Source organism: Gymnoscopelus microlampas, assembly GCF_963454915.1.
Source record: "Gymnoscopelus microlampas genome assembly, chromosome: 4".
Lineage (NCBI taxonomy): Eukaryota > Metazoa > Chordata > Actinopteri > Myctophiformes > Myctophidae > Gymnoscopelus > Gymnoscopelus microlampas.
This window is the reverse complement of record NC_139941.1, coordinates 49,979,821-50,002,347: the sequence shown is the minus strand read 5'-3', so window position 1 is coordinate 50,002,347 and position 22,527 is coordinate 49,979,821. Positions and strand designations below refer to the sequence as shown.

The 22,527-nt window shown below is 40.8% G+C and overlaps 1 protein-coding gene across 1 annotated transcript in view; it reads left to right on the top strand.

Moving 5' to 3' along the window:
• Positions 1-381: 381 nt before the first annotated feature.
• ela3l (elastase 3 like) overlaps positions 382-22,527 on the top strand; it is a gene marked incomplete at both ends in the record, with an annotated part of 46,927 nt that continues 24,781 nt past the window's right edge. The window contains 5 exons of the mRNA XM_084055544.1: positions 382-421; positions 2,401-2,489; positions 4,148-4,245; positions 6,298-6,426; positions 9,820-9,956. Coding sequence (XP_083911670.1) covers positions 382-421; positions 2,401-2,489; positions 4,148-4,245; positions 6,298-6,426; positions 9,820-9,956 — 493 coding nt within the window. The remainder of the gene's footprint in view (positions 422-2,400; positions 2,490-4,147; positions 4,246-6,297; positions 6,427-9,819; positions 9,957-22,527) is intronic.

The following is a 22,527-nucleotide window of genomic DNA, read 5'->3' as shown; positions in this document are numbered from 1 at the left end:
ATGATATATATATCAATTATTGTTATAATTGTTTTATTCTGCAAAATCTATATTTCGATACAGCAATGCATTGATATTAAAAAGGAGATGTAATTTGTAATGTGTAGTTTTGAATACACAAGTATTCTTTAAAATCATGCACTTTTAAGTTTAAATGAGTCCAAATTTGGACAGGGCAACTTTCACAGTATCTATACGTTGACGCAAGTACTACTGCATGGGTTTGAGTACTTTGTCCAGCACCACTCCTGTAGGGATATGCGGGGTAGGGGGGTAGGGGGCGCGTACAGCTGCGTGTGGAAGGGGGGTGTAGCCCGCGGTGTGGAGGTTTAAAAGGCGCGTTGGAGTGGTGATGTCCCTCCAGCTCAAGCATCAATCAACATGATCCCCATTGTGCTGGCCTCTTTGTTCATAGCTGCTGGTAAGAACATCTGGCATGGTGTTTGTCTGTCTGTCTTTCTGTCTATCTGGCTCTCTGTGTCTGTGTCTGTCTGTCTGTCTCTCTGGCTCTCTGTCTGTCTGTCTGTATGTCTGTCTCTCTCTACCTCCCTCCGTTCTGTCTGTATGTCAGTGCAGTGGTTCTCCAACGTTTTCGTGTCAAGGACCCCCAGATTGATTTACAGTATATTCTGCACGTGGATCCTCATCCTCCCCGTGACGCGCTGTGAGCTTGTAGAGCTGCTGTTTTTGAATAGTCAACAAGATGGCACAAGATTTTGTGCCAACGAAACCCCTAAAAAGATAAAAACTTTTGTTGTTCAAACTTTTCAAAATGATTCCAATTTACTATCTTTATTTTCTTTGATTTATTTAAAAAGATATCAATCTACCAGCTCACGTGACTCATTGTGAGCTTGTAGATCGTCTCTTTACGAATAGCCTAATTGTAAAATAGGTTTATAGTGGTTAAACACATTATTTTGGTAATTTCTACGGACAACACTTTGAAAACCACTGCTCCCTGTATTTGAGTACTTTTTCCACCTACTGTATGTCTGTCTGTCTGTCTTAATCTGAAGACTTGTACCTCTTCAGACTCCACCTTAGCCCATAACACTTGACCTATTAGCCTTGATGATCATGCAATCTTATGCAAGGATTAATTAAATGTAATTTAGAACAGTGGGTTCTCAAACCTTTTCATGTCAAGGACCCCCAAAATGATATGTATTTGGCTGCGGACCCCCCATCTCAAAAAGTATTTGGTGCCAGGGATTTTTTCAAAAATAGCAGATCTACAAACTCATGAGCTTATATGTCTGCTATTTTTTGAATAGCCAAAGTACAAAATATGGTTAAAGTTGTTAAAATGATTGTAACACTATATTAACACATTTTGCTGGGGACCCCATTGTATCTCCCCAAGAACCCCTGGGGGTCCCCGGACCCCACTTTGAGAACCAATGAATTAGAAGGCATGTTATGTTAGACAGGTTAATTTGTTGACCTGACATCCTATATTGTGTGTATAGTTTCAATGTACATATTATTGATTTATTGATATCATACTGTTTAGACTGATTATAGGTTCTGGGTTTACCTATGATCCTATAGATTACTATTTCTATGCATTTGATGTATTACCTCGTGGAAACTGGAAACACTACCCTGACCCTTCCACTTGCCTACTTGTTGTCAATTATTTGTAAGAGCTCGTTTTATTGGATCTTGTGTATTCGATACACTCATTTGGTATAGCTCCTGCTCATTTGATTTTCCTATTTGTCTCATATGTTTATGAAAGTAGGTAGCTGATATATTGCACTTTTACCTTAGCGCTAGGTATGCACTTAAGTTCAAACTCAGCCTACTTATAGCATCTCTGTCATTTTAGATTTCTTTGGCTATTCAAAAATAGCAGCTATACAAGCTCATAGCGCGGCACCGAGTGCCGCGCTATGAGCTTGTAGATCTGCTATTTTTGAAAAATCGTGAAAATGTGTGCAAATGTTTGAATATATATTTTTAAAGCGAGCATTTGTAAGTCAAATCTTTGCTTCTGGGGGGTCCCTGGAACAAAAATATTTGACAAATGTTTGCTGAAAAAAGATATATTTTTAAAGATTTGCACATATTTTCACGATTTTTCTAAAAATAGCTAAATAAATCTAAAAATGACACGGATACTTTCCCGGTCTAAATGGCTTTTTGAAAGCCATTTAAGGTATAACTAGGCTAAGTTTGAACTTAGTGTGAGGTGGTGCAACTGGCTCCTGGTGATTAGTAGTTTAGTTCCCTACCTATGTTAAATGCACTTACTGTAAAAGTCACTTTGGATAAAAGCGTCTGCTAAATGACTGTAATGTAATGTGTTTAACTTGCTTACTGTAAATGGCTCTGGATTAAGAGAGTCTACTAAATGCCTAAATTGTAATTGTCTGTCTGTCCGTCTTTCTCCAGCCCTCGGGTGCGGCACCCCTCCCATTGAGCCCCTGACCAGCCGTGTGGTCAACGGAGTGGACGCCACGCCCCATAGCTGGCCCTGGCAGGTATGTGCTCACACACACACGCACACACACATGCACACAGTCCCCCTGGGTCTCTTGTACGTGGTCCGCTCCTTTTTAAGAGGTTTTCCCACCTGACAGCAACGATATTTATGGTTAATTAAAAACAGAGCCAACAACATTATATTATAATCTTTTTTAAGTACAGAAAACAGATGAGCAGCACGGTGGTGGTGGTTGCAGATGGCTTGGTAGAATTCACAGCTGAGGAGGAGTTTATCTGGGCCGCAAAGGAACCACCACACACGCCCACGCACGCGCGCACACACACACACACACGCGCACACACACACAGTGTAAAACACTGTCTGTGACCTTCAACGGTTCACACAAGACCTGCCAGCAGCAACAACGTTCCGTTATTCTGAGCCAACTGCACCAACTGTTGGCAGATCCTAGCGGGACTTAAGCCATTAAGACCGGGAACGCATCTGTGTCATTTTAAGATTTCTTTGGCTTTTCAAAAATAGCAGATCTACACGCTCATAGCGCTACGAGCTTGTAGATCTCCTTTTTTTAAATTGTTTTAATCATGAACATTTGCTTAAATCTTTGAATATAAATGTTTTTCTAAAGCAAACATTTTTAACTTAAATATTTTTTGCTTCTGGGGATTCTACAAATCTTCTGAATCCTAACCGTTAAAAAAAGGAAAACAAAATGATGTTGCTATATATATCAGTGGTTCTCAAACTTTTTTTATGTCAAGGACCACCCAAAATTATATGTATTTGTCCACGGACCCCCCATCTCAAAATATTTTGTTCCAGGGACCCCCCAGAACCACAGATAGGAGTAAAAAATGTTCGCTTTAAAACATATATTCAAAGATTTGTAAAAAATGTACATGCTTTTTCAGAAATAGCAGATCTACAAGCTTGTATATCTGCTATTTTTTGAATGGCCAAAGAAATCTTAAAACAACACAGATGCGTTCCCGGACTGAATGGGTTAAATTGGACTATATACCATGTTGTTTGCTGTTCTCTGTCTTTATGAATAATAATGAGGCTTTGGGCATAATGTGTTCGGAAAATAGTTTTTCTCTTTTTACACCTATAAACTTGTGAAGCAAAAATAAACTCTTTTATGTTTTTTTTATGGCTTGGTGGGGATATGTAGTTTTATCCCTTGCTTCTGGTCAAACTGAATTAAGTACGTATGTATATTTCCTTTGGGGAAATATAGACTGTCTGATATGTTAGATTTTCATGTTTGAGAATATTACAATTTAAAACAAATCTGAATTACAAATCTCTCATAAAAGTTATTTTAGCTGTGCCAGTTTTGAAAATGAATAATGTTTTTAAATGGTATGAAGTCTTGTGTTTATTACCCTAATCTTTCTGACCTTTTTGTTAAATGTCACGCCTGAGAAATAACCTCAATAATAAAATACTTAACGCTAAAACCAATGAATGCTAAACCTTAAACCCAAGCCTTATTATCAAATAAAAAATAAATAAACTGTCAAACGCACTTTAAGAGCTGTTTAAAAGACAAGAATAAATACAAGAATAAAACAAACAAAGCGATATAAAAGTTCTAAACTAATTTAAAATGAAAAAAACTAACCTGGGAACAAATGTACCACCTCTCTCTCTCTCTCTCTCTCTCTCTCTCTCTCTCTCTCTCTCTAGGTCTCTCTGCAGTATGAGAGGGATGGTGAGTGGAGACACACCTGTGGAGGATCTCTGATTGCTGCCAACTGGGTCATGACCGCCGCCCACTGCATCAAGTAAGAACCCCCCACGCACGTACACACACACACACACACACACACACATTTTTCGTAAATTAACACCTTACTTACAGCGTCACACAAAAGCATCAAAAGTTGCAGATCTACAAGCTCGACACGTTTTGAGCTTGTGGATCTGCTACTTTTGACACTTTTGAATTTGAATCCTGAAAAGTAACCGATTTGGACAGAGACGATATGAGTAATATATATTTTTTTCCTTTTTTTCCCTCTATTATAAATATTGTCTATCTACGAAAGATGAGGTGATCTGGCATGATAATCCACATTCTTAATTTAACCAGGTATCCTGTGTGTAGGGTCCCAGGGGATGGCCACCCCCCCCCTAGTGTTAGATTTGAACAAAAAATGCCCGTCCACCTACATGCTTCAGCTCACAATGCAGACAATAGAATAGAGCACCGAAGTCTGGCGTAATTTACACGTCCTACCTGGCTCGCGTTTGTTTTCCCCCCATTCTGACTTCCCATAGACGTGTTTAATATCGCGTCAAATAAGAACTGTGTTCCAAAAATAAACAAAAGTTTGACTATGGATATAAAGCATCAGCTGACGGTGAGAAAACGCTATGTGTTACTTCCACCGAATTAGTTAAATTTCCGCCAGAAACAGACTGTATCAAATATGAGTGACTGACTATCATAAACGATACAGAGGCACATCCCTGAGACGATTCTAAGATGACCCAATGTTATTCTCCATAGAGAAATGACTTCTACGACCCCAGGGGATGAACGAGTGACGTCAGTACTTCTGTGCTCTATCGTCTATTTTCGCTATTTTGAAATATGGCTTAACCCATTAAGACCTGGAACTGAGTCATTTTTTGATTTGAGCTAAAAAGCATTATTTTACACTTTGGGCTATTCAAAAATAGCAGATATACAAGTTCATAGCGCGGCACCGAGTGCCGCGCTACGAGCTTGTAGATCTGCTATTTTTGAAAATTTGTGAAGATGTGTGCAAATTTTTGAATATATATATTTTTAAAGCGAACATTTGTAACTCAAATATTTGCTTCTGGGGGGTCCCTGGAACAAAATATTTTGATGGGGGACCGCGGCCAAATATATATCATTTTGGGGGTCCTTGACATGAAAAAGATTGAGCACCACTGATACAGAAACATACGTTTTTCAGAATACTGTTGGGATTTAGGAGACATGTAGAATCGGCTTCAGGTCTCAATGGGTTAAGAGTGAGACCTTTTTTTTTTACCGCCCTCTAGTTCTTTTTTAAAATGACTCCTCTGATCATTACATTACATTACATTACAGTCATTTAGCAGACGCTTTTATCCAAAGCGACTTACAATAAGTGCATTCAACATAGGTAGGGAACGAAAACTGCTATCATAACATCAGTACATGACTGACATTTGATGCTACATTGACGCATGGCTCCAATGCATTATCTTGGTGTAAAGTAATACCATCTACTGCAGGGGTGGGCAACTTAGATGATGGAGTGGGTCTAACAGTCTTCTCTCTTCTCTTCCAGCTCCAAGCTGTCCTACAGGGTGTTTTAATGGTCTCTCTTCTCTTCCAGCTCCAAGCTGTCCTACAGGGTGTTTTAATGGTCTCTCTTCTCTTCCAGCTCCAAACTGTCCTACAGGGTGTTCTAATGGTCTCTCTTCTCTTCCAGCTCCAAGCTGTCCTACAGGGTGTTCTAATGGTCTCTCTTCTCTTCCAGCTCCAAGCTGTCCTACAGGGTGTTCTAATGGTCTCTCTTCTCTTCCAGCTCCAAGCTGTCCTACAGGGTGTTCTAATGGTCTCTCTTCTCTTCCAGCTCCAAGCTGTCCTACAGGGTGTTTTAATGGTCTCTCTTCTCTTCCAGCTCCAAGCTGTCCTACAGGGTGTTTTAATGGTCTCTCTTCTCTTCCAGCTCCAAGCTGTCCTACAGGGTGTTTTAATGGTCTCTCTTCTCTTCCAGCTCCAAGCTGTCCTACAGGGTGTTTTAATGGTCTCTCTTCTCTTCCAGCTCCAAGCTGTCCTACAGGGTGTTCTAATGGTCTCTCTTCTCTTCCAGCTCCAAGCTGTCCTACAGGGTGTTCGTAGGGAAACACAACCTGGTGGAGGAGGAGGCCGGCTCCAAGGCCATCCTTCCTGAGAAGCTCATCGTCCATGAGAAGTGGAACCAGATCTTCGTGGCCTTCGGGTAAGGAAGGCACAAAGCCATTGTGGTATACTGTAGTCCAGGATTTACCAATAGGCGGCCCGTGGGCCATTTGCGGCCCGCGAGAGGCAACTGTCCGGCCCGCGACGACTCCTGTCATAAAAAAATATGTATTTTAAAAAAATATATATAATAATATATATATATGTTTTTTTTTTAAATAACATCTGTATTACTGTTCAAGCAGACTAACAAACACATCTGTAAGTAAATTGTTGATTCTGGACTTATTTTGATTTTCAGTATGTACAACTGGCTGCTGTTAATCTGTATTACTTTTCAAGCAGACTTATTTTGTTTCCAGAGTGCATTTTTTCCTTGTGTGTCCCTCAACACATGATTTAAGAATCCCAGGCCTAAAATAACACAGTGTCAAATTAGCTCGATTAGAGAAAAAAAAATGAATAAAAAACTATTTCTGCTTGGTACCCGAGACATAATTTGGCCCTTGGCGAAAAGTAATTGGGGAACCCTGCTGTAGTCTGTACACCACTGGTTCTGAACGAGGGGTCTGTGATATGCTGCTCATTTGGGCATTTCACCAAAGGCCTTGTTGTGATCCAGAGCTTAAAGGGGCCCCTCAGCCCCTTAAAGGGCCTGTCAGAAGACCCCAGACTACAACTCAACAAACAGTGACATTTGTAACTGGGGGCCAAAGCCTTTAACGGAATACTTAGTTCTAACCAGTGTTGATTTTGTCGACTAAAACTATGATGAAAAATGTCTGTTGACTACCTTTTTTCACTTACGAAATTGAAATAAAAACTAAGCTATGATGACTAAAGCTAAGACTAAATATATTGACAATTTCATCAACTAAAAACTAGACTAAAATGTTAGTGAGGGACTAGTGGAGAAGAGATCCAGTAGAACTAAAGGACAAGTCATGTTATGCTTGTTCTCGGCGCTCGGGTGTTCTGAAAATAGCATCTACAAACTCACAACGTGTCACACTGCGAGGCGTTGTGAGCTTGTAGATCAGCTATTTTCAGCATGCAACCAAGTGTAAAATCAGCCATTACGATGCCATCAAGGCACCGACAAAATATATTTTAGTCGACTAAAACTAGACAAAAACTAAAACATTTCAGATGACTAAAATATGACTAAAACTAAATGGAATCTTATTGAAAAGACTATGACTAAAACTGAATACAATTTTGCTGTCAAAATCAACAAACCCCAAAATGCTATTTTTTCCCCCATGATTTTTTCCCCATGAAGTTTTTTTGTCGCAGGCATTCCTGATTATAATATTTAATTATTTGAAGTGAAGAGAAGGCCATGGCAGAACTATTATAAAAAAATCGGTGAAATCACTGGAGGGGGGATGGGGGTCTGCAGGCCAAATATATATCAATTTGGGGGTCCCTTCACTGGAAAATATTCACCTGGCTGGTTCATCATCAGCAAGTTACAGTGACAGAGTTACATAACGTCTCGGTCGGGTGGAAACCTCTTATGTCCAAAACCGTTCCTTTGTTATTATTATTTCAAAATCATTTTAAAAGTAGCAAAAATTGCCGATCTTCTAGCTTTTGAGGACTCCATCGGTCCAACACAGCAGGGTGACCGTGCCTTTTCTGTGTTGGCACCAAAGTTTGGATCAAAGCTGTTCTCCCACCCTATAAGGACCTTTAAAAACATGCTTAAGACCAAGCTTTTCACTGTAGAGTTAGAAGTAGAAAATGTATTTTATGAAATAAATAAATAACATAAGAAGTTGAAATAGCGGAGATACAAGGTTTCTGCCCGACAACCCGACAATATGAAGGAAATTGTTTTGGCATATTAGAAGCAGCTAGCAGAGCCATCAGACAACCTAACATTAAAACACTTAGCGGTTTGACGCCAGACGAAGGGTAAGACGCACGTGTCAGGCTGACATTTTGCAGCTCACGTTAGTGTGAGTGCACGATGATGCAGTACTGTCCTCCGGTGCGTAGGCGGAGCGCTGAGCGGTTTAAAGTGCCCTGTGTAATGATGGGCAGATTGCCATGAAGCAGCCTCTTGTTGTTCACGCCTCCAGTCCTGGAGACAACGGGGCCTTAGCTGAGCTGATTTCGGTGACCAGTTTGGCCTTTTGCCTTTTAGCAGGCAGCACCGCCCGTCCTTCATCAGGGCCAAAGATATCAACTCCACAACCACACCAGATATCTCATAATAAGGCAGTTCTCGCCGGCTGAACCGTGCTGACTGTTTTTGTGACCTTTCTTCTTAGATAACGGCACATTGTGGTTTGTTGTAAAGGAGAAGCTTTTAGGGGCTGCTAGCGAGGCTTTTTAACTCTTTCACTGCGAGAATAAATTAATAAATTAATCACCCACTGCCAGTGAGTTTTTGATTTTTCTTATTATAATTGTATTTATCCCACGATTTTGTAACCCTTTTTCACCCGGTGAAGTGATCCTGGGCGCTACACTCCCCCCGCCAGCCTAGGGAGCCCAGAGCCAAGCTCATGCCTCCTTCAATGCATGAGAGCCAACTGACCTTCTTGTCACCTGACACGGGGGAGTTTCCCCGGTAGGACGTAGCGCGTGGAAGGAACACGTTATTCCAACCCTCCATCAGGCGCCCTGGCTGTCATGGGGGAGGCGGTATAGCGACCAGGATTACTGCATGTTTTTTGTGAGGGTATTAACTACCCTAGGAGACACGGGGAGAACATGCAAACTCCACACAGAGCAGGCTCTTTCGCCAACCCCACCTCGGGTATGGTCGCTGATGACCCGGAGGAGAAGACACGCCCCCCAGTGCCCACAGCGTCCCCGGCGGGAATTGAACCAGGACCTTCTAGCTGTGAGGCGACAGCGCTACCGACTGTGCCACCGCAGTCGGTAGCGCTGTCTTTTCTTAACTTTCCAAGTACAGTCGCAGAATATTTATCTCCAGTATGATCAATCCCCTGATGGTTGGTAATCACAGGGGGTTTCACTGTGCTTCCATGAAAACAAATGTGCGATGCTCTGTTCGCGTGTTGTAGGCCGTTGAAAATAGCATGTTTCGTCAAACGTACATAGTAAAACACAGGAGGCGAGATACATGCGATTTCCCAAATACGTCAACCAGGAAGTGAATGGAGCAGTAAATCTTGGGATCGCGTGATCTCCTGATTATGTGTGCATCTGGGGATGAAATGGTCACTCATGTGTTAGAGAAGAGCGCCATCTAGTGGAAACACCACAAAAAAAAAACATCTTGGCAGTGTGGGCCTTTGGAAAAAAATACGTAAAAGTCGTCCTTGGCAGTGAATGATTTAAACCTGTTTTTCATTACAGAATGGAGGGTGCAAAAATAAATGTGTCCTCGCAAGATAACCTCTCTCTCTCTCTCTCTCTCTCTCTCTCTCTCTCTCCCTGTATGTCTCTCTCTCAGTAATGACATCGCTCTCATCAAGCTGTCAGAGCCGGTGACTCTCAGTGACCAGGTGCAGTTGGGTTGCATCCCGGCCGCCGGTACCCTCCTGTCCAACCTGTACCCCTGTTACATCACCGGCTGGGGACGCCTCTACAGTAAGTCCACCGCAAAGTGGGGGTCCCCGGACCCCCCCCCCCCCTCACTTTGACAACCACTGTATTAAACAGAAAATGCATTTTCAGGTGGGGAATTTCAAGTGAAAACTAAGTGAAATTGACACAAAGAAATGTAGCAGACCAAATTAGAACTGGAACACTATAGAATTGAAGCTGATAAGTGGCCAGTGGGTACTCTCTCCTGATTGGCTGAAATGTGGCAAACCACATATTCTACTAAAGAACTGGAGAGACAGGGAGACCCATGTTACTGAATAAACACTAGGCTATTTATAGCAATGGTTATAGAGTACAGAAGTCCTGACGTCACTCGTCCCCTGGTTCGTAAAGTAATTTCTCTATGGAGAATAACATTAGGTCATCTTAGAATCGTCTCAAGAATTGTGGTCCAAAAATAAACAAATTGTCTCTGCGATATTGTCAGGGAGGAGGTTCTGTATCGTTTATGATAGTCTGTCACTCATATTTGAAACAGTCACATTTGAAACAGTTTCTGGCGAAAATGTAACTAATTCGGTGTAAGTAACATTATCGTTTTCTCACCGTCAGTTGATACTTCATATCCATAAGAGTCAATCCGCCGGGGTCATTTGTTTATTTTTGGAACACAGTTATTATTTGACGCGATATTAAAAACGTCTATGGGAATTCAGAACGGGTGGGAAAAAAACGCAACCCAGGTAGGATGTGTAAATTTACGTCAGACTTCGGTGCTATAGTATCAAGAAATAGAGCTTCGACATTTCTTGTTTTAACCCCAGAATATCTCTTACCCTCCTATGTTTTACTCTGAGAGGGTCACTATGCGCGTGTGTGTGTGTGTGTGTGTGTGTGTGTGTGTGTACCTGTTGAAGTGATATCGTCACTGTTGGACAGAAACCCCTTATCTCCATATTCTAACTCTTTGTGTTTTTTTTTTCATAAACGAATGCCCTACTTGATCACACTACAGCGTCAGACGACATGATACCAGGCTCATTAAAACATCTACAGATGATTATAATTCACACAGTGTATGTATGTACACACATACAGAAACAGCCTCAGGTCCTTATGAATCATTATTCTTATGAATCATTACCACTATGCATGTACACACATATGGAGCAGCATCGTGTCCTTATGAATCATAATCACTTTTCACTGCTCAATGACCGCACTGTGGGCGTGTGCACGTGTGTTTACTGTGCAGTATTAATACGTGTGCACGTGTGTTTACTGTACAGTATTTATACGTGTGCATGTGTGTTTACTGTACAGTATTTATACGTGTGCATGTGTGTTTACTGTACAGTATTAATACGTGTGCACGTGTGTTTACTGTACAGTATTAATACGTGTGCACGTGTGTTTACTGTACAGTATTAATACGTGTGCACGTGTGTTTACTGTACAGTATTTATACGTGTGCATGTGTGTTTACTGTACAGTATTAATACGTGTGCATGTGTGTTTACTGTACAGTATTAATACGTGTGCACGTGTGTTTACTGTACAGTATTAATACGTGTGCACGTGTGTTTACTGTACAGTATTTATACGTGTGCATGTGTGTTTACTGTACAGTATTAATACGTGTGCACGTGTGTTTACTGTACAGTATTTATACGTGTGCATGTGTGTTTACTGTACAGTATTAATACGTGTGCATGTGTGTTTACTGTACAGTATTAATACGTGTGCACGTGTGTTTACTGTACAGTATTTATACGTGTGCATGTGTGTTTACTGTACAGTATTAATACGTGTGCACGTGTGTTTACTGTACAGTATTTATACGTGTGCATGTGTGTTTACTGTACAGTATTAATACGTGTGCACGTGTATTTACCAGTTTTGATTTTGACAGCAAATTTTGATTTCGTTTTAGTCATTTGAATAAAATTCCATATATTTTTAGTCATATTTTAGTCATCTGAAATGTTTTAGTTTTTGTCTAGTTTTAGTCGACTAAATCTACAGTTGATTTAGTCGACTAAAATGTATTTTGGGTGGTGCCTTGATGGAGTCGTAATGGCTGATTTTACACTTGGTTGCATGCTGAAAATAGCCGATCTACAAGTAAAGCTCACAACGCGTCGCAGTGCGACGCGTTGTGAGCTTGTAGATCGGCTATTTTCAGAGCGCAACACCCGAGCTCAACCAAAGTTCTTTTAGTTCTACTGGATCTCTTCTCCACTAGTCCCTCACTAACATTTTAGTCTTGACAAGATTGTCAATATATTCAGTCTTAGTTTTAGTCATCATAGCTTAGTTTTTATTTAGTATTTATTTAGGTTTCGTCAGTGAAAAAAGGTAGTCGACCAACATTTTTCCTCATAGTTTTAGTCGACAAAATCAAAACCGCTGTTTACTGTACAGTATTTATAGCTCTGGTCCAACGCTATGGTACTTTCGATCCGTTGCCTGAACACACGCGGTGTCAGCTGGAGCGTTGGGCAGACAAAGTCGTAAAATGGTAAAACCGTACATAATAAATGTAATGCAAAGGGGGTCCCTGCAGCAAAAGTAGTTCAAATTGCGTCACAATCATTTCAACCACCTTGTCCATTTTGATATATATTTTTAAACATTAATCTTCTCTTCTGGGGGTCCCTGGCCCAAAACATTATCAGATGGTGGTCCGTGGCCCAAATTTAAATTTATTTAGGGTTCCATGACATTAAAAAGTTGGATAATCACTGCATTAGTGGGTTGTAATACATTAATGTAATGCATTAATGTATTAATCTCTTTAATGTTGCATCTGGTTAAAGGTGGGACTGGTTTTAATTACAGTACTATCTGTGCTGCTGGCTATTAACCTATGATAATACATCATCCTTTAATCAATTCATGTTTGCTTTGTATTTGTAATCTAAATCTGCAAAGTAACTAATTACAACGATCTAATAAGTGGAGTGCAATATGTCCTGATGTTGTATCGAGTATAAAGTATAAGAAAATGTAAAAAAAACTACAAAAATGATCTCAAAGTTGTACTTGAAGGAACACTTCACCCATTATCTATCTTCATATAATTAGTCCTCACTAATGCTCTTTATAAGATGATACCATTTGACCATTTGATTTGAAGTGGACCTTTAAGTATTGTTTTACTTGAGTAAACGTGCAGTTGATTACTTTCCCCACAGATGCATGTGTGATTGTGTTTATGAATCTATAACGCATCAGGCGTGTTGCATCATGTATTATATATATATATATATATATATATATATATATATATATATATATATATATATATATATCATGTATTATTACACAAGTCAAGCAGGAGGAAAACAATCTCTGTGCCGCCGGTGTTGAGAATGACACACACCATTTCATCCAACACACACACACACACACACACACACACACACACACACACACACACACACACACACACACACACACACACACACACACACACACACACACACACACACACACACACACAGACACGCACGCACACGCAAACACACACACACACACACACACACACGCTCACATGCATTCGTACGCACACACGCACACACACATGCACGCACACACACACACCCCGACACACACACACACACACACACACACACACACACACACACACACACAGTCTAGCGGCATCACATCACCGTTCAATAAATGCCTCCATATAATCTCCCAGATTGAACGCTGACATCGTGGCTGTCGCCGGGTAGAATACCTCGTATCTCCACCATTTGACTATTTTTTTACGCCTTTTTTTCTCCCCCCGTAAATTAAAGCCCCATTCCGTCGTATAATACGAGAGTGTCGAGCTAAAAAAGTTAAAAGGTTAAAAGGTTTTGTGCTAGGGAGGGACCTCTTCGTGCCACGCTGCAAGCTTGTAGATCTGCTTTTTGTTTTTTTAAATGTTTTTTTAAATGTTTTTTAAATATGTTTTTTTTAGGGGAAAAAATGTGAATAATTAGTGTGGTTGCCCAACAGGGCAACCAGACTATAGTACTCTATACACTTTATTTCCATCTTTATAGATAAACTTTTTTCAAACCGCATCTCCTCCCACAGTTTTCATCCCCCAATGTTGTGCCATATGTCAAAATGACCGTCTAAATCGGGAATCGTGTGCTTGTATTTTGCTAAGAGATTGGTTCAATACTTTAATTGATATTAATTTATTAGTGCCATTAAATGTCCCCATCCACTTTAATGGAAAAGTGCAAAAACTCAAATTCAAGTATTTTTTTCTCAGAAACCTTAACAGCTAGAGTTATCAGATTTGGAGGGATAATTCATAATTAAGTCCCAAATTATTTAACAAAATATCACACCATTCGGCCTCATGGTGGCGCTATAACAGCCCCCTTTACGTTTTGGCCTATAACTCTTGAACCGTAGGTCCGAAAATCAAAATTTCTTTTCACCTGGATTCCTTGGGTCACTACGCATCTCCCCATATAGGCCACGCCCATTTGCGTCAGGATAGATTTTTTGATATTGATTTATTTGTGCATTAAATTTCCCCATCCACTTTAATGGTAATTGCAAAAACTCCCATTCAAGTATTTTTTTCTCGGAAACCGTACGGGCTACAGTTACAAGATTTGGAGGGGAGGTTAATAGTTTTTTGCGAAATTATTATGAAAATAATCACACCAGTCGGCCACATGGTGGCGCTATAACAGCCCCCTTTACCTTTTGGCCTATAACTCTTGAACCGTAGGTCGTAAAATCAAAATTTCTTTTTCCCTGGATTCCTTGGGTCACGACGCATCTTCCCATATAGGCCACGCCCATTTGCGTCAGGATAGATTTTCCGCCATTTTGAATTTTCTTCAAAACACACTTTTTGCTCCTTTTCCTTCAATTTTTTTCCAAATCTCACACAAATCGGTACACGTGATCTATGGACCCATGCGATAAACCTATCCAAGCGGAATTTTGATAGTCCGTACCGTCCGTCCGTAAATGGCTTCCAAAGTTAGCGGGAGGGGCCCGTTTGACCAAAAATGCCATAAATCACGAACGAAACGTCCGGTCAATCCCAAATTTGAATCACATGTCGAGGGTGGTATACTAAACCAATCCCCAAAAGCATTTCTACTTTGATCCATAGGGGGCGCCACGAATGCTCGAAATGTAACCGTTTGATGCAAAAACATGATTTTTGGGGGATCAATCCTCTAAAAATGAAACGCAGGCGATCTCAGGAGTGACGTGACGATGTAATTGGCGCAGTCTCCGACGGTATTCCTCCCGGCGTATTACTGGAGTCCCGACCGCGTCGGCGCAACCACACTCTGCAATTTCCCCGGAATTGCGACGCGTCTAGTTAGTGTGGTTGCCCTAACAGGGCAACCAGACTATAGTACTCTATACACTTTCTTCCACTTCAAGATAAACAATATTTCGAACCGCATCTCCTCCCACAGTTTTTATCCCCTAATGTTGTGCCATATATCAAAATGACCATCTAAATCGGGAATCGTGCGCTTGTATTTTGCTAAGAGATTGGTTAAATAGTTTAATTGATATTGATTTATTAGTGCATTAAATTCACCCATCCACTTTAATGGAAAAGTGAAAAAACTCAAATTCAAGTATTTTTTTCTCAGAAACCGTAAGAGCTAGAGTTACCAGATTTGGAGGGAAAATTCTTAATATTGTCCGAAATTAATGAAAAAAATATCACACCATTCGGCCTCATGGTGGCGCTATAACAGCCCCCTTTACGTTTTGGCCTGTAACTCTTGAACCGTAGGTCCGAAAATCAAAATTTCTTTTCACCTGGATTCCTTGGGTCACTACGCATCTCCCCATATAGGCCACGCCCATTTGCGTCAGGATAGATTTTTTGATATTGATTTATTTGTGCATTAAATTTCCCCATCCACTTTAATGGGAATTGCAAAAACTCCCATTCAAGTATTTTTTTCTCGGAAACCGTAAGGGCTACAGTTACAAGACTTGGAGGGGAGGTTAATAGTTTTTTGCAAAATTATTAAAAAAAGAATCACACCAGTCGGCCACATGGTGGCGCTATAACAGCCCCCTTCACCTTTTGGCCTATAACTCTTGAACCGTAGGTCGTAAAATCAAAATTTCTTTTTCCCTGGATTCCTTGGGTCACGACGCATCTTCCCATATAGGCCACGCCCATTTGCGTCTGGATAGATTTTCCGCCATTTTGAATTTTCTAAAAAACACACTTTTAGCTTCTCCTCCCTCATATTTTCTCCAAATTTCACAAAAATATGGTACACATGATCTCTGGACCCATGCGATAAACATATCCAAACGGCATTGTAATAGTCCTTACCGTTCGTCCGTAATTGGCTTCCAAATTTAGTGGGAGGGGCCTGTTTTACAAAAAATGCCAAAATTCACGAACGAAAGGTCCAGTCAAACCCAAATTTGAATCACATGTCAAGGTTGGTTTACTCAACAAATCCCTAAAAGCATTTCACTTTCACCCATAGGGGGCGCCACAAATGCGCAAAATGTCACCGTTTCATGCAAAAACATGATTTTTGGGGGATCAGTCCCTTCAACATGAAAAGCAAGTGATCTCAGGAGTGAGGTGACAATATGATTGGCCCGTTACATTTGTGGGAGGGACCTGTTTGACAAAAACGCAGATGTGAATAATGCACGGCAAAGGGTTTTATTTTAAAGGCTTTAAAGGGTTATATTATACCTCTATGGGTTTTCCTTACATATTATATTTTTTACACAGATCGGTGCAGTTATAGGTAAAAACATGAATTGGCCTGTTATAGCGCCACCACGAGGCAGAATTGAAGTGTCATTTCTTCATCGGCCTAGTGAGAATGTGCGTGCAAAATTACATGGAAATTGCATGCTGTGTCCATGAATTCAGGCATTTTGTTCAAAACAGACACTTTGGAAGCCATTCTTAGCCAATCACGATGGAATATGAAAAATCTGAAAGACCTGTTTCGTTTAATGACTAGAGATACTGTGTCCTAATCTGTGTGATGTTTGGATCAAATTTGTAGGAGTAATGTCATAAAAAATGGTTTTGCAAAAAGCTGCCTCCTGGTGGCGCTATAACAGGCCTATGTGATTTGGGGTTCTGAATTGGCATCCAGGGAGTGTGTGTGCACAGTTTCGCTACGATCAAGCTAACAGTGCATGCTGGACATTAGCTGTCCACAGACAGAGGGGGCGAAGGACACACGGACGGACGGATGGACTGACAGACAGGGTGCAAAACATAGTCTCGGCCATGCCTTTTGGCCTGGCCCAGTCAGCAACAAAGCATGTTGTTGCTGTCCAGTTGTGCCCAGTTGTCCTGGTGCCCACATGTCCCAAGTGCCCAGTTCCCAGTTGACAAGGTGCCCACATTTCCCTAGTAACCATGTGTCGCTAGTGCCCTCCTGTCCCTAGTGCCAAGATGGTTTTGGTGCCCACTTATCCCTAGTGCCTGATGCGTTCTCCCACAGTTTTTATCCCCTAATGTTGTGCCATATATCAAAATGACCGTCTAAATCGGGAATCGTGCGCTTGTATTTTGCTAAGAGATTGGTTAAATAGTTTAATTGATATTGATTTATTAGTGCATTAAATTTCCCCATCCACTTTAATGTAAAAGTGAAAAAAATCACATTCAAGTATTTTTTTCTCAGAAACCTTAACAGCTAGAGTTATCAGATTTGGAGGGATAATTCATAATTAAGTCCCAAATTATTTAACAAAATATCACACCATTCGGCCTCATGGTGGCGCTATAACAGCCCCCTTTACGTTTTGGCCTATAACTCTTGAACCGTAGGTCCGAAAATCAAAATTTCTTTTCACCTGGATTCCTTGGGTCACTACGCATCTCCCCATATAGGCCACGCCCATTTGCGTCAGGATAGATTTTTTGATATTGATTTATTTGTGCATTAAATTTCCCCATCCACTTTAATGGGAATTGCAAAAACTCCCATTCAAGTATTTTTTTCTCGGAAACCGTAAGGGCTACAGTTACAAAACTTGGAGGGGAGGTTAATAGTTTTTTGAAAAATTATTAAAAAAATAATCACACCAGTCGGCCACATGGTGGCGCTATAACAGCCCCCTTTACCTTTTGGCCTATAACTCTTGAACCGTAGGTCGTAAAATCAAAATTTCTTTTTCCCTGGATTCCTTGGGTCACGACGCATCTTCCCATATAGGCCACGCCCATTTGCGTCAGGATAGATTTTCCGCCATTTTGAATTTTCTTCAAAACACACTTTTTGCTCCTTTTCCTTCAATTTTTTTCCAAATCTCACACAAATCGGTACACGTGATCTATGGACCCATGCGATAAACCTATCCAAGCGGAATTTTGATAGTCCGTACCGTCCGTCCGTAAATGGCTTCCAAAGTTAGCGGGAGGGGCCCGTTTGACCAAAAATGCCATAAATCACGAACAAAACGTCCGGTCAATCCCAAATTTGAATCACATGTCGAGGGTGGTATACTAAACCAATCCCCAAAAGCATTTCTACTTTGATCCATAGGGGGCGCCACGAATGCTCGAAATGTAACCGTTTGATGCAAAAACATGATTTTTGGGGGATCAATCCTCTCAAAATGAAACGCAGGCGATCTCAGGAGTGACGTGACGATGTAATTGGCGCAGTCTCCGACGGTATTCCTCCCGGCGTATTACTGGAGTCCCGACCGCGTCGGCGCAACCACACTCTGCAATTTCCCCGGAATTGCGACGCGTCTAGTTAGTGTGGTTGCCCAACAGGGCAACCAGACTATAGTACTCTATACACTTTATTCTTTCTTTATAGATAAACTTTTTTCAAACCGCATCTCCTCCCACAGTTTTTATCCCCCAATGTTGTGCCATATGTCAAAATGACCGTCTAAATCGGGAATCGTGCGCTTGTATTTTGCTAAGAGATTGTTTGAATAGTTTAATTGATATTGATTTATTAGTGCATTAAATGTCCCCCATCCACTTTAATGTAAAAGTGAAAAAACTCAAATTCAAGTATTTTTTTCTCAGAAACCTTAAGAGCTAGAGTTCTCAGATTTGGAGGGAAAATTCATAATTAAGTCCCAAATTATTTCAAAAAATATCACACCATTCAGCCTCATGGTGGCGCTATAACAGCCCCCTTTACGTTTTGGCCCGTAACTCTTGAACCGTAGGTCCTAAAATCAAAATTTCTTTTCACCTGGATTCCTTGGGTCACGACGCATCTCCCCATATAGGCCACGCCCATTTGCGTCAGGATAGATTTTTTGATATTGATTTATTTGTGCATTAAATTTCCCCATCCACTTTAATGGGAATTGCAAAAAATCCCATTCAAGTATTTTTTTCTCGGAAACCGTAAGGGCTACAGTTACAAGATTTGGAGGGGAGGTTAATAGTTTTTTGCAAAATTATTATGAAAATAATCACACCAGTCGGCCACATGGTGGCGCTATAACAGCCCACTTTACCTTTTGGCCTATAACTTTTGAACCGTAGGTCGTAAAATCAAAATTTGTCAGGATAGATTTTCCGCCATTTTGAATTTTCTTCAAAACACACTTTTTGCTCCTTTTCCTACATTTTTTTTCCAAATCTCACACAAATCGGTACACATGATCTCTGAGCCCATGCGGTAAACATATCCAAACGGCATTTTCATAGTCCTTACCGTTCGTCCGTAAATGGCTTCCAAAAGTTAGCGGGAGGGGCCCGTTTGACCAAAAATGCCAGAAATCACGAACGAAACGTCCGGTCAATCCCAAATTCAAATCACATGTCGAGGGTGGTTTACTCAACAAATTCCCAAAAGCATTTCCACTTTGACCCATAGGGGGCGCCACAAATGCGCAAAATGTAACCGTTTGATGCAAAAACATTATTTCGGGGTGGATCGATCCTTTCAAAATGAAACGCAAGCGATCTCATGAGAGACGTGACAATGTAATTGGCGCAGCCTCCGACGTTATTCCTCCCGGCCTATTCCTCGAGTCCCGGCGGCCGCGACCCGCGTCGGCGCAACCACACTCTGCAATTTCCCCGGAATTGCGACGCGTCTAGTTAGTGTGGTTGCCCAACAGGGCAACCAGACTATTGTTATTGATAAACTGAGATAAACAATATTTCAAACCGCATCTCCTCCCACAGTTTTCATCCCCCAATGTTGCGCCATATGTCAAAATGACCGTCTAAATCGGGAATCGTGTGCTTGTATTTTGCTAAGAGATTGGTTCAATACTTTAATTGATATTAATTTATTAGTGCCATTAAATGTCCCCATCCACTTTAATGGAAAAGTGCAAAAACTCAAATTCAAGTATTTTTTTCTCAGAAACCTTAACAGCTAGAGTTATCAGATTTGGAGGGATAATTCATAATTAAGTCCCAAATTATTTAACAAAATATCACACCATTCGGCCTCATGGTGGCGCTATAACAGCCCCCTTTACGTTTTGGCCTATAACTCTTGAACCGTAGGTCCGAAAATCAAAATTTCTTTTCACCTGGATTCCTTGGGTCACTACGCATCTCCCCATATAGGCCACGCCCATTTGCGTCAGGATAGATTTTTTGATATTGATTTATTTGTGCATTAAATTTCCCCATCCACTTTAATGGTAATTGCAAAAACTCCCATTCAAGTATTTTTTTCTCGGAAACCGTACGGGCTACAGTTACAAGATTTGGAGGGGAGGTTAATAGTTTTTTGCGAAATTATTATGAAAATAATCACACCAGTCGGCCACATGGTGGCGCTATAACAGCCCACTTTACCTTTTGGCCTATAACTCTTGAACCGTAGGTCGTAAAATCAAAATTTCTTTTCACCTGGATTCCTTGGGTCCCGACGCATCTCCCCATATAGGCCTCGCCCATTTGCGTCAGGATAGATTTTCCGCCATTTTGAATTTTCTTCAAAACACACTTTTTGCTCCTTTTCCTTCAAATTTGGTCCAAATCTCACACAAATCGGTACACATGACCTATGGACCCATGCGATAAAGATAGCCAAACGGCATTTTGATAGTCCTTACCGTTCGTCCGTAATCGGCTTCCAAAGTTAGCGGGAGGGGCCCGTTTTACAAAGAATGCCAAAAATCACAAACGAAACGTCCAATCGATCCCAGATTTGAATCACATGTCAAGGTTGGTTTACTCAACAAATCCCCAAAAGCATTTCACTTTGACCCATAGGGGCCGCCACAAATGCGCAAAATGTCACCGTTTGATGCAAAAACATGATTTTTGGGGGATCAGTCCCTTCAAAATCAAAAGCAAGTGATCTCAGGAGTGAGGTGACAATATGATTGGCCCGTTACATTTGTGGGAGGGACCTGTTTGACAAAAATGCAGATGTGAAAAATGCAAGGCAAAGGGTTCTATTTTAAAGGGTTTAAAGGGTTATATTATACCTCTATGGGTTTTCCTTACACATTATATTTTTTACACAGATCGGTGCAGTTATAGGTAAAAACATGAAACGGCCTGTTATAGCGCCACCACAAGGCAGATTTGAAGTGTCATTTCTTCCTCGGCCTATTTATGTGTTTATGTTTAATGTGCGTGCAAAATTACATGGAAATTGCATGCTGTGTCCATGATTTGAGGCATTTTGTTCAAAACAGACACTTTGGAAGCCATTCTTAGCCAATAAGGATGGAATATGAACAATCTGAAAGACCTGTTTCGTTTAATGACTAGAGATACTGTGTCCCAATCTGTGTGATGTTTGGATCAAATCTGTAGGATACTGCCATAAAAAATGGTTTTGCAAAAAGCTGCCTCCTGGTGGCGCTATAACAGGCCTATGTGATTTGGGGTTCTGAATTGGCATCCAGGGAGTGTGTGTGCACAGTTTCGCTACGATCAAGCTAACAGTGCATGCTGGACATTAGCTGTTCACAGACAGAGGGGGTGAAGGACACACGGACGGATGGACGGACTGACAGACAGGGTGCAAAACATAGTCTCGGCCATGCCTTTTGGCTTGGCCCAGGCAGCAACAAAGCATCATGCTGTGTAAAGTAAAACACAAAAAAAGACTAATTCAGGTGCCCACTCGTCCAGGTGCCCAGTTGTCCTGGTGCCCACATGTCCCAAGTGCCCAGTTCCCAGTTGACCAGGTGCCCACATTTCCCTAGTGCCCATGTGTCGCTAGTGCCCTCCTGTCCCTAGTGCCAAGATGGTTTTGGTGCCCAGTTATCCCTAGTGCCTGATGCGTTGTAAGCTTGTAGATCTGCTATTTTCTAATGATACATTTTGTATACATTTTATGCATTTGAAAACTTAAAATAATTACTACTTTTACTTCTGGTACTTTAAGTATATTTTGATGCCGATACTTCTGTACTTTTACTCAAGTACATTTTCATTACCAGACACAGTGTTGGGAGAAATTAGGAATGTTAACTGCCTTCTGTGTTTTTTTTCTTCTTCTTCTTCTTCTTCTTCTTATTATTATTATTATCATTATTATTATTATTACCCTTATTATTATTATTATTATTATTATTATTATTATTATTATTGCTGTTGTTGTTTCGTTATTTTACTTTTTGGTTATAAAAAACAAAATAACTACATAGAAATATTTCAGTAAAAATA